Genomic DNA, 12,232 nt, shown 5'->3' with positions numbered 1-12,232 from the left:
GAGGGAAAAGGGGGAGGGTCATCAAGGAACATGTATAAAAACCCCATGGACAAAGCCAAAGGGGGTGCAGGATCAAGGTAGGAGGTAGGGATGGGCGGGATGGGAGGGAGTGGTGGTGGTAAAATTGAGACAACTATACTTGAACAATAAAAAAATAAAATACTTGAAAAAGTTTCATTCTAGAAAACTTAGAAAATAAATGTATAGTGAAATATTTTACAAAATCACCTATAGTTCTACATGCCCTTTTCTGTGTTAATATTTTGGCATAATTAGTACACATTATTTCTATGTATGCTTTTAAAATACCAATATGTATTCAAATTTTCAGTTTCTGAAATTGAATTCACAGCATCAGCATATCCATGTTCAAAAACTTAGTATACCTAATTTCTAATATTTATAATATACCAGGACAGTGATGCATGATAATTTAACTATCCCCTTACCTTCAGGCATTTAGGATTTTTAAACTTGCTTCACTAAATAAAAAGAATTGAGGTCAAGAAAAAAAAAGGAATCTATAAGGATATAAACTTAAGTGTTACTAATTGCTGTTTTTAGGGAAGTGGGGTTACAAGTTCATTTTTTTTTCTTATCTTTTTTGGATTTCTTATAATAAGCATGAATTGTTTTTATAATAACAATGACCAGGTTTTAAAAATTCCAAACAATCTCAAGCTTCAAGAGTAATTCTAGCACTTTTCTAACTCTTCCCTTCTTCTCTCCCTCCATTCTTCGCTCACACCCTCCATTCAATGCTTCCAAACAGGACAACCTTGCTTAGCTGCAGTTAAGCAGCACGCAGCATCACCACTCTGACACATGGGAGAAAATGAGGAATTGGGCACAAAAGGCTCTGAGCAGCCAAGAGAGACATCACCATAACCATGAACTAAAACTCTTCCATTTTACTCACAAACACCTAAGACTTAGCATTTCGGACTTGTTTATATGTACTTTGAACATAATTCTGACATTGATATCTGAGTTCAAGTTCATACTTAAAAGTCGCAGTTAAATGATGAGGCAGGGCCTGCCATAGGCAGACATAGGAAGCAGAACACGTGGCAGAGCTGACAAGACAGGACAGAGCCTGGACATGCCTGCCACATGTGTCGCCAGCCAGCGCAGGCACTCCAGGACCCCTCTGCCCCCTCACCAAATTTAAAGACACCACTTGCAGACCCCAGGCAGGATCACAGTGATGACCTTGATGAATCCAGAACAGACTTAATTATACCCAAGAAAACCAAACATCCAATGTTCAGGACTTAAAAGGAAATAGAATATAGGCAATATAGCTAAGATCCTCCACATTAAAAGTGAGCATCTTAAAATATAATTTCAGAATCTTGGTAATATAAGCCAGACTAGGACATGAGGTCATTTTCTTATATGTTTGTATCTTTTCTACTTTTGTGTTAAATGAAGTTCATTTTATATTTGCCAGTATCCTATGGTTACAGAATCTGTTCATTAACATCTGATACTATAATGAACTTATACTACCCATAACATTTTTTGCCTTGTGATTCTGAATGTCACCTTTTTTTTCTCCCTGGTTTCACAATAAAATTTAAAAAATAAAAACTGGAGAATAAAGTCTTAACAAACCATTATGGAGCCATTCTTCTTCACACTGACTAGTTTTTAAACTTTTCTTAAAAGGGGTCTTTAATAAGCCCAAACTTTTAAATATGAATAGAATAAAGTCAAAGGGAGATGAAAGACATGGCATTCCTGATGAAATAGGTCAGATGACTTTTCAGACTCCAAAGTGTCCCGATAGTTTTATGTGATCCAGTCCAGTTCCTTAAAAAACCCTGCCAACAGGTAACAGGTCTTTGAAAGCTTTTGAAGCCAAAGGCTCCCCACCAGCCAGCCCATCTCTCACTAAGTTCCCAGCCTCATTAAGAATGAGAAACAGATACCACGGCACCAACCTGTCTAGAGAACACAGCGAGACAAATGTAATTGCCTGTACGAGGAATATAAGTCAGCAACTCCCAAATCATTCCTATTTACACTCACTCCATTTTGGTTGTCTTTCCTTTATAATTTGGCCATATATCGATGTCAAATATATAATTTCATCTGGGGTTTTATCAGTTACCGCCCAGAGCCATGATTATACTGTGCAGGGAACTTCCTCTCCCTGAGCAAGTCTATCTTTAGTAGCTTCTTGATAGCCACTTCTTACACAGAAAATCAAAAGGAAAGTCTTGGTTTTCTCATGTGGCTCCAGAATCACTAAATATAATATTTAGAAGCATTTATCAACTGCAATCTTTGAGTTTTCAACTGCCAGTATAATTTTTCAAAGCAAAGCATTCTTATTCCTTCCCATTGTTACTTTTATCAAATTACAACAGATATTGTAGGGATTTCTGTACTGACCATTCAATCACATACTAAGTTCAACTTTTACCTTGCTAGTGTCCAACCTAACTGCACAAACGTAAGGCTGGATTTTGAAAAATCAGAATCACAGCAAGAAGGCCAAAGGTATGATTCTAGAAGAAGTAATTTTTCACAAAATTAAAATTGGCTTGCCAATCTAGGATTCAAAAGATAATTTATTAGTCTGAGAAGAGGAGTCACACACTATACCCAGTAATATGATTCTTTTATTTTCGTGCTTTTACCTTAAAAATATATTTAAACAAGAAACAAATATTGAATTTTCCAATAAATTTTGCTTTCTTATTTACAGTGTTACATTGTAAATAACATTCTATTATACACAAATTAGGGACTGTGCATTACTGTATGTTCTCTTTACATATTCTTTCATAATATAGTACATACAGCTCGAAGCTATGCAATATTTAAGCTTAGAAAGGCTTAAGAAGTACAAACTTTATCAATAAGACTATTTTTTAAAAAGGTTCTGACCTTAATTCTCTGCTAGATTGTTTCACTGAAACCATTCTCTGTTAAAAAAAAAAAAAGCCCCATATAAGGGATGAGAATAACAGTTTAAGTTACACAGTATCCACTTAAACTGGTTAACAAACAAAAACACTTTATTACTCATTACTGTTATTAAATGGAGCACTACCACTGTCAAATCACTTAAACAAGTTAATTTACTCTTCAATTCAGACACATTACATTAACGACAGTTGGTACCTCTTTATGAAATAAAAAATGTTTCCTGCAACTTTAGGTTTGACTTGTAAACAGTTAAAGCACACATTTTGTAAATATGATTTAATCATTCCTGGTCTTAAGTTATACAATAAGGAGAAGTTTCTGTTTCATCAAGGGAGAAGCAAGCATGTGCGCACACACACTCATTCAGTCTCACTCACCCACAAAGGCCCGAGTGTCACTAAGCACTAACTATATAGCATCACTAGTGTCACCAGTGGTGCACAAGGTTGCAATAGGAATTATAAAATGAAGACAATAAAACATCTAACTTCAATTAAAAACACCAGAAAGTTCAGGTTCTGAAATGCCTCTCAGGTGCTTCGTGCTCATTCTGAAGGTTCAGTTCACTGGGCTCTCCAAGCGGCAAACCCCACCTTCGATTGCCACGGACTGTCCTGCCACCGCACCGGGAGGGAGTCTGGAAATGTGAGTCTGCAGAGAGGGAGACAGGAGAGCATTAGAAGTGCCTGCTGTGTCCCCGCCCATGTGTGACAAAGGTGGAGGCAACACCACAGTATCACAGCTTCTCTTGCTTCTGAGCATCAACAGACGGTAATGGTGGTCACCTTTAGACACTGAGAGATCCTAATTATTCAGATCCCTCAGGGAATGTTTTCTGAGCATTGCTACACCTAAGCGCAGCACTAGCACCTGGAAATACAGAGCGATAGAGATGGCCAAGGCCCCTGACAGTGCAGAACCTACAGTTTAGTCATATTCAGAATAGTAGTGGTTTCAATGCCAACTATATTGGTTATATTCCAGTTCTCTGAAAACTAATAATTTATATACATTTTGTCTTGTGAACATTCAAAGCAGCTAAGAATACCTGGTTCATGTTTACACGCACAATTTATTCCTTAAAGGATTTGTATAGCTAAGAAAAACTCAGATAATTCAGTGACCTAAAGTTAAGTGAGGCAAGGAAAAAAAAGAAAAATAAGATGTTTACAAAATAAGGTGAAGACTGGCAGGAGGTTAACACTTGAAATCGAGCCTAAAGGATCACAATAAACCAACTGCTCAGAGAACAACTCCTCCTAGTACTGAGGCCAGGGGGCATTTCTTTTGTAGGGTTTCATATACAGTAGGTGCCACGTACAGTGGATCGGTTGCACAACGGTGAGCTCTGTAGAGCTGAGTGTTACATGACTCAAAGGAGGCTACCCTGAGTGGAAGACAGTAAGCTGCTCCACAAGGGGTCAGGAGTCAGCAACCAGGAATTCCTTTTTTGATGGTCCTGCTTAATCCAGGGAATAGATAAATATTGGGAGTTTCTAAAAAGAAAAGAGGGACTGCATATCCTTTAGGTAATCCTCTCTAGTTCAGTTTCTCTAAACAAGCTTTTCCTAGGGACTAAAATGAGGTGAGTTCAAGTCCTGGCTGGATTGTTAGATGCAGCTGGTGAGGTGGCCAAGCTTCTGGTGGGACTGATGTCCTTGCAGGCAACTAAATATGAAGCAAACATACATTTTAGAGAGGTAAGATAGTTGGTTTGTAGTTGACGGTGGACATTATTCTCAAGTCTCGCTATGTAAGTCCTACTAGAGTAGCTGACATAAGTCGACAATGTCTGGAAAACAGGAAATGTTCTTTCGGAACTTAGTTTTCCGTGTGCAAGGCAGGAAACAACGTGTAACCTTCAAGGTGAGGTCCACTGACTTTGGGGTGGAGAGCTGGGTGAGGCAATCTCTGTGGTATTTCCTGGGATGCAAGTATCAGTGAGTTTACTCACCAGGCTCATGCCTCGGGGAACTATGTCACAGAACCTGGCCTCATCACATCTGAGGGCCAAACCTGGGTATCACCACAGTTAAGACAAACTTGTGAATCTCATATCTCTTGTGATGTCTCATTAACCTTGTGGGAGAAGTGAGAAGAGGACATGTTGTTTGATTCTTCCACCTAACAGCCCTTGTGACACTAGGCACAAAAAGCTTAAATCCCACAATTCCCAGGGCTCAGTATCGATGGGGCCACTTTTACTTTTTCAGGACTTCATTAACATGAAGTGAAAGAGAGCTGTTTGCCTAGGCATCATTCATCAATTTTTTAAAAGTTTTTAAAATAAAAAGATCCCTGAGAGGACAGAAGCCCCTCAGTCAGTTTCATCCCTGATATCATCCTCTTCAATTGTGAACACAGGCAGTTACAACAGGGGTCAAGAACAAAGCAGAACCACTGTGTAAAACAGTATGGTGGTTCCTCAAAAAATTAAACGTAGAATTATCATATGATACAATGTTTCCATGTCTGAGTATATACCCCAAACAAGTGAAAGATGGGACTCAAAAAAATGTATATACAAATGTTCACAGTAGCATTATACACAATACCCAAAAGGTGCAGGCAACCCAAATGTCCATCAATGTATAAAGAGAAACAAAATGTGTAACATGCTTACAGTGGAATATTATCCAGCTTGATAAAGGAATAACAATCTGGAACATGCCACAATATAGATGAACTTTAAAGACATTATGCTAAATGAAATAAGCAACTCAAAAGGACAAGCATTGTATGATTCCACTTATATGAGGTACCAGAAGTAGTCAAATCCATAGAGACAGTAGAATGCCTAGCTGTAAGGAGGGAGAGACAGAGAGGGGGTGGTCATTGTTTAATGGTATAGCTTAAGAGAATGAATAAGTTCTATAAATATACTAAGTGCCACTGAACTATTATGTCTTGTACATTTTGTCACCATTTTTAAAAAAAGTAATAAAAAAGCCTCAACAAATTTTAAAAAATGAAATCATGTCAAGCATCGTCACAATGGCTTGAAACTAGAAACTAACTTCAAGAAAAAAAAAACCCTCAAAAACATGAAGTCTGAATAACATGGTATTAAATAATGAATGGGTTAACAATGAGATCAGGAAGAAATAAAAATGTATCAGGAAACAAATGAAAATGAACACGCAACAACTCAAAACCTATGTGACACAAGAGAAAGCAGTCCCAAGAGGGAAGTTCATAGCAATATAGGCCTACCTAAAGAAAATAGAAAAATCTCAAAAAAACAACCTATCCCTACACCTAAAAGAATCAGAGTGAGCAGAAGGAAGGAAATAATCAAGATCAGAACAGAATTAAAAGAGAGACTGAAAAAAAAATCAAAAGATCAATGAATCTAGGAACTAGTTCTTTAAAAAGATAAACAAAATTGACACACCTTTAACCAGACTCATCAGGAAAAAAAGGAGAGAGGACCCAAGTAAATAAAATCAGATATGAAAGAGAAGTAACAACTGATATCATAGAAAAAACAAGGATGGTAAGAAATTTCTATGAACAAACTATATGCCAAGAAATTGGACAACCTGGGCAAAACAGTTACATTTCTAAAAACATACAGTCTTCCAAAACTGGACTGGGAAGAAGAAAACCTGGACAGATTAATAACTATTAGCGAAAACGAAGCAGTAATCAAAAACCTGACAACACACGAAAGCAATGGACCAGATGGCTTCACAGGCAAATTTTACCAAATATTCAAAGAAGAACTAACACTTATTCTCAAACTAGTCAAAAAAATTCAAGAAGAAGGAAGCTCCCAACTTTTTTTTTTTTTATGAAGCCAGTATTATCCTAATTCCAAAACCAGGTAAAGACACAACAAAGAAAATCACAGGTCAGTATCTCCAATGAATATAAGTGCTAAATTCTGAACAAAATATTGGCAAACCAGATCCAGCAATACAGTAAAAAGATCGCAAACCAGGATCAAGTGGGATTTACTCCAGGGATGCAAGGGTATACAATATTCACAAATCAATAAATATAATACATCACATAAACAAAAGGACAAAAATCAAGTGTTCATATAAATAGATGCTGAGAAAAGCATTTGATAAAATCCAGTGCCCATTTATGATAAAAACACTCAGTCTAATGGGAAAAAAGGGAGCATACCTCAACATAATAAAGACCATATACGAGAAACCTACTGTCAACATCATACTCACTGGGCAAAAATTAAAAGCATTTTGCTTAAGATCAGGAACAAGACAAGGCTGTCCACTTTTACTCCTCCTATTCAACATAGTACTGGAAATTATAGCCACAGACATCAGAAAGGAAGTAGTAAAAGGCACCCAAACTGGAAAGGAGGAAGTAAAACTGTCATTATTTACAGATGACAAGATAATGTATATTAAAAATCCTATAGATGTCATCAAAAAACTACCCACTCTAATAACCAAATTTGGTAAAGTAGAGGGATACAAAGTCAATACTCAGAAATTGCATTGTACAATGTACAATGGCATTTTTGTACACCAACAATGAACTATCAGAAATAGAAACTAAGAAAACAAATCCCATTTACCATAGCAATAACAACAACAAAAATAAAGTACCTAGGTATCAATTTAACCAACGAGGTAAAGGACCTGTACTTGGAAAAGCACAGAATACTGAAGAAAGAAATGAGGAAAATACAAATAAATGGAAGCATAAATGTGTTCATGGATTGAAAGAATTAACATTATTAAAGTGTCTATACTGCCCAAAGCAGTCTATAAATTCAACGTAATTCCCATTAAAATACCAATGGCATATTTCACAAGTCTAGCACAAATACTCTAAAAGTTTATATGGGACTAAAAAAGTCCCCAAATAGCCACAGCAACCTTGAGAAAGAAGAAGAAAGTTGGAGGGATAACAATAACTGATATCAAACTATACTACAAGGCTACTGTAATTAAAACAGTCTGGTACTGGCATAAGAACAGACACACAGATCAGTGGAATAGAACAGAGAGCCCAGAAATAAACCCATGTCTCTATGGTCAATTAGTATTTGACAAAGAGGGCATGAGCATACAATGGAGTAAAAACTGTCTCTTCAATAGATGGTGTTGAAGAACTGGATTGGTACATGTAAAAAAATGAAGCTAAATCACCAACTCATAACACACACCATACCACACAGAATAAATTCAAAATGAATGAGAGACTCAAATATAGGTCATGATACCATAAAAATCCTAACAGAAAACATAGGCAGTAAAATTTCAGATATCTCATGTAACAATATTTTTGCTGATGTATCTCCTAAGGCAAGGAAAAAAAATAAACAAATGGGACTACATCAGATTATGAAGCTTCTGCATTGCTAAAGAAAACACCAGCCAAATGAAAAAGGAATTGACTGTATGGGAGAATATATTTGCTAATAATACATTGGACAAAGGTTTAATTTCCAAAATATATAAAGAACTCATAGACTCAACACCAGAAAGACAAACAATCCAATTAAAAAATGGTCAAAGGACTTGAACACACACTTCTCCAAGGAGGACATACAGGTGACCCATAGACATATGAAAAATTGTTCAACATTACTGGCCATCAGAGAAATGCAAATTAAAACCACAATGAGATATCATTTCATACCTGCCAAAATGACAATCATTAGTAAATCAACAAACAACAAATGCTGACAAGGGTGTGGAGAAAAGCAAACCCTAGTGCACTGTTGGTGGAAAAGCAGACTGGTGCAGCCACTACGGAAAACAGTATGGAATTTCATTAAAAAGTTAAAAATGAACTACCTTTTGACACATTGATTCCACTGCTGGGAATATACCCTAAGAATCTTGAAACACTAATTCAAAAGAATGTATACACCCCTACATTCATAGCAGCGCTATTTACAATAGCCAAGAGTTGGAAACAACCTAAGTGCCATTCAGTAGATGATTGAATTAAAAAACTATGGTACATTTACAAAATGGAATATTACTCAACAGAAAAAAAGAAGGAACTGCTACCTTTTGTGACAGCATGGATGGAACTGGAGACTACATGCTTAGTGAATTAAGCCAGTTGGTAAAAGACAAATACCGTATTATCTCACTTATAAGAGGAATCTAATAAAAAAATAAATTAATAAGCAAAATACAACCACAAGCATAGAATCATGGAACAGACTGACGGTGGCAAGAGGGCAGAAGGAGGTGGAGACTTTTTGAATGCAGATGAAGGATATAGTCAAGGAATATATATGAAGAACCCATGAACATGTACAACAGGGTGGGGACTGACTATGGAAGTGGGGGGCAGGCAGGGTAGTGGGGGGCACAGGGGGAAAGAATTGGAACAACTGTAACAGCATAACATCAAAGCTCAGAAAAGTCTTGCTTCCAAAAAGAAATTTCACTCTTTTCTATCCAATTCAAAACTAATTCAGAAGTATATTAAAGTGACTTCATATTGACATAAAAAATAAAAATAAAAATAAACTAATAAAACAGAAATGATACTTTCCTACCTGGTCCAGAATAGTTCTCCATAAGATGGCATTTAAAGAGGGGTTACCTAAGAATGAATCCATGATGCAGACCCCAAAGGAGAAATATTAACACCACCAGGTTCTGTTCACAAATAAGATGCAGTTTTCCAATCAGGCTAGTTAAAATACCTGTCCCTAAAAGAGGAGCTCACAGGAAAATCTATCCTCATGTTTCCCAAAGATTCAGGCAGAATCCAGGCACCAGTGGAAACAGAGAATAAATTGTTAAAAAAGATCAAAGAGTGACCATATGTTCAAGCAGATGGCCTGCAACTTGACCAGAGGGATGTCACTCTTAAACCAACTGATTTCCTGCTGACTATGGAAAAGATTCAGAACTAGAAGGAAAAAAATCCATGTCCTATGAACTTGAGAGCAATCCTTGAGATTTACAAAAACACAGGAGGCCAATCCACACTTATCTCTAACACTCCCACCCCCATTAAGTTTATGATTGAAGAACATCTAAATAAACTGAACTAAATTACAAAGTGTTAAGGAGAGTTAAGAAGGAAAAGAAAAAGGATTGAAAATTGTGACAGTGGTCTTGACATATTAACAGTAATGAGTAAAATACTTCAAAAATACACTGAGATTTGTATGAATTGAGCTGTTTACACAAGACAGAAATGTTCAACTAGTTGTTAGATAAGTTGTTAGATAAACTAGTTGTTAGAATAACTTCTCAGGGTCACCCCTTTCCTAAATCCACATCTAGTCAAGGGAGATTTTATGACTGCAGAACACATTGGCATGATCTTGGTGTTGAGAGGAATGAAGTGGCTAACCATTCAAATGTCAATACTTCACCAATTTCATCCAGCAACATTATCTTCCAACTCATTAAAAAGTAAGTGACCTTTGTCTGAAGAAATTTGAGCCAAGATGTATTTGAAGCTTTCTGTGGAGATTTCAATGGGGCATCAAATTCTATTATAAACAGAGGATGCTGTATAACAGAATATTTTATATGAAAGTTATTTTAGAGAAGTGGGCTTGAATTGCTCTTAAGGCTAAAAATAGATCACTTTCTACAATGAACTTGTATGTCGGCATTTAAAAGTACAATAAAGTATTTTATATTCTCAAGGCTTATGCAGACTATAGGGTACCTTATAAGCATATGAACTTATTTTTCTTTTTAAATATATTTTATTGATTATGCTATTACAGTTGTCCCATTTTCCCCCCTTCACTTCCCTCATCCTGCACACCCTCTCCCACCCACATTCTTCTACTTTAGTTCATGTCCATGTGTCATACTTATAAGTTCTTTAGCTTTCACATTTCCCATACTATTCTTACCCTCCCCCATCTATTTTCTACCTACCACCTATGCTACTTATTCTCTGTACCTTTTCCCCCTCTCTCCTCCTCCCACTCCCCTGTTGCTAACCCTCCATGTGCTCTCCATTTCTGTGGTTCTGTTCCTGTTCTAGTTGTTTGCTTAGTTTGTTTTTGTTTTAGGTGCGGCTGTTACTAATTGTGAGTATGCTGTCATTTTTTTAATTGAATTTATCGGGATCACACTGGTTAATAAAATTATACAGATTTCAGGTATACAATTCTATAATATGTCCTCTGAATACTGTATTGTTTTTAAAAGCTGTCTTTAAAACCAGTGAAATAGCAATGTACTTTCATTGAAATTTAGATCTAATGAGAAATAACACATGAAAATGACAGGTGGAAAAGCAGCAGACTGATCCATTTTGGATAATCTTCCTTCATTTCTTGCTGCAAGCCCCATTCACATACCACTCTAACCGTGTTTTCAGGTATCTAATATCCTTTTCTGGTTCTTTCTCAAGGACACATTTCCCTGACTCTGATTCTAGTTCCTGGAGCACTCATCTAAGCATGTAATGCAACTGTCTTGATTTTGATTTGTTTTGAGTTTTTAGGCCTCTGTAATTGAAAGTCAGTTGGAGGAAGAAGCTTGCTTTACACGCTCCCATGTATTCCCTGAACCTGTCATAGTTCTTGACACAAAAGGCACATGCTAGAAATGCTCACTAAGTGGATATGACAAAAATGTAACTTCCAAGGCTATGTTTAAAAACACACAAAGAATCTCAAGTGTTTTAACTAGTGTGACCAGTCAGTCTGGTTAAAAAGTCAGTTAAACTAGTTTGTCATAGTAAAGTATTTTTTTTAAAGATTTCGTATTGATCAAATGAATGCAAGAAGATATTTGCAAATGACACATATAATAAGGGATTAATATAGAAAATTTATTTAAAAATTCATACAATGCAACACGAAGAAAAAAACCAATCCAATTTTTAAAAATGGGCAGAGGACCTAAATACATAGACACTTCCAAAGAGGACATACAGATGGCCAATAGATATATGAAAAGATGCTCAACGTCACTAATCATCAGAGAGATGCAAATAAAACCACCATGAAATATCATCTCATATCTGTCAGAATGCCTATCAAGAATAAATCAACAATTAACAACTGCTGGCGAAGATGTGGAGAAAAGGGAACACTCATGCACTGTTGGTGGGAATGCAGACTGGTGCAGCCACTGTGGAAAACAGTATGAAGCGTTCTTAAAAAAATTTAAATGGAACTGCCTTATGACCCAGCAATTCTACTTTTGGGTATATATTAACGAAATCCAAAACACTAACTCAAAAGGATACATGTACCCTTATATTCACTGCAGTATTATTTACAATAGCCAAGATATGGAAGCAACCAAGTGCCCATCAATAGACAATTGGATAAAACAATATGATACATATATACAATGAAATATTACTC

At 36.3% G+C, this 12,232-nt stretch overlaps 1 protein-coding gene across 8 annotated transcripts in view; it reads right to left on the bottom strand.

Annotated features, from left to right (window-relative positions):
* Positions 1-2,612: 2,612 nt before the first annotated feature.
* Positions 2,613-12,232, bottom strand: part of TASP1 (taspase 1) — a 307,997-nt gene continuing 298,377 nt past the window's right edge. For all 8 annotated transcript variants that reach the window (XR_004899340.1, XM_028523961.2, XM_036009562.1 and 5 more), the window contains one exon: positions 2,613-3,591. Coding sequence is in view for 7 of the 8 variants with exons in the window: in XM_028523961.2 (XP_028379762.1) it covers positions 3,499-3,591 (93 nt within the window). In the remaining variant the exon portion in view is untranslated. The remainder of the gene's footprint in view (positions 3,592-12,232) is intronic.

This window comes from Phyllostomus discolor, chromosome 9, assembly GCF_004126475.2.
Source record: "Phyllostomus discolor isolate MPI-MPIP mPhyDis1 chromosome 9, mPhyDis1.pri.v3, whole genome shotgun sequence".
NCBI classification, from domain to species: Eukaryota; Metazoa; Chordata; class Mammalia; order Chiroptera; family Phyllostomidae; genus Phyllostomus; species Phyllostomus discolor.
The sequence above is the reverse complement of the archived record's forward strand: the minus strand, read 5'-3'. Positions and strand labels throughout refer to the sequence as shown.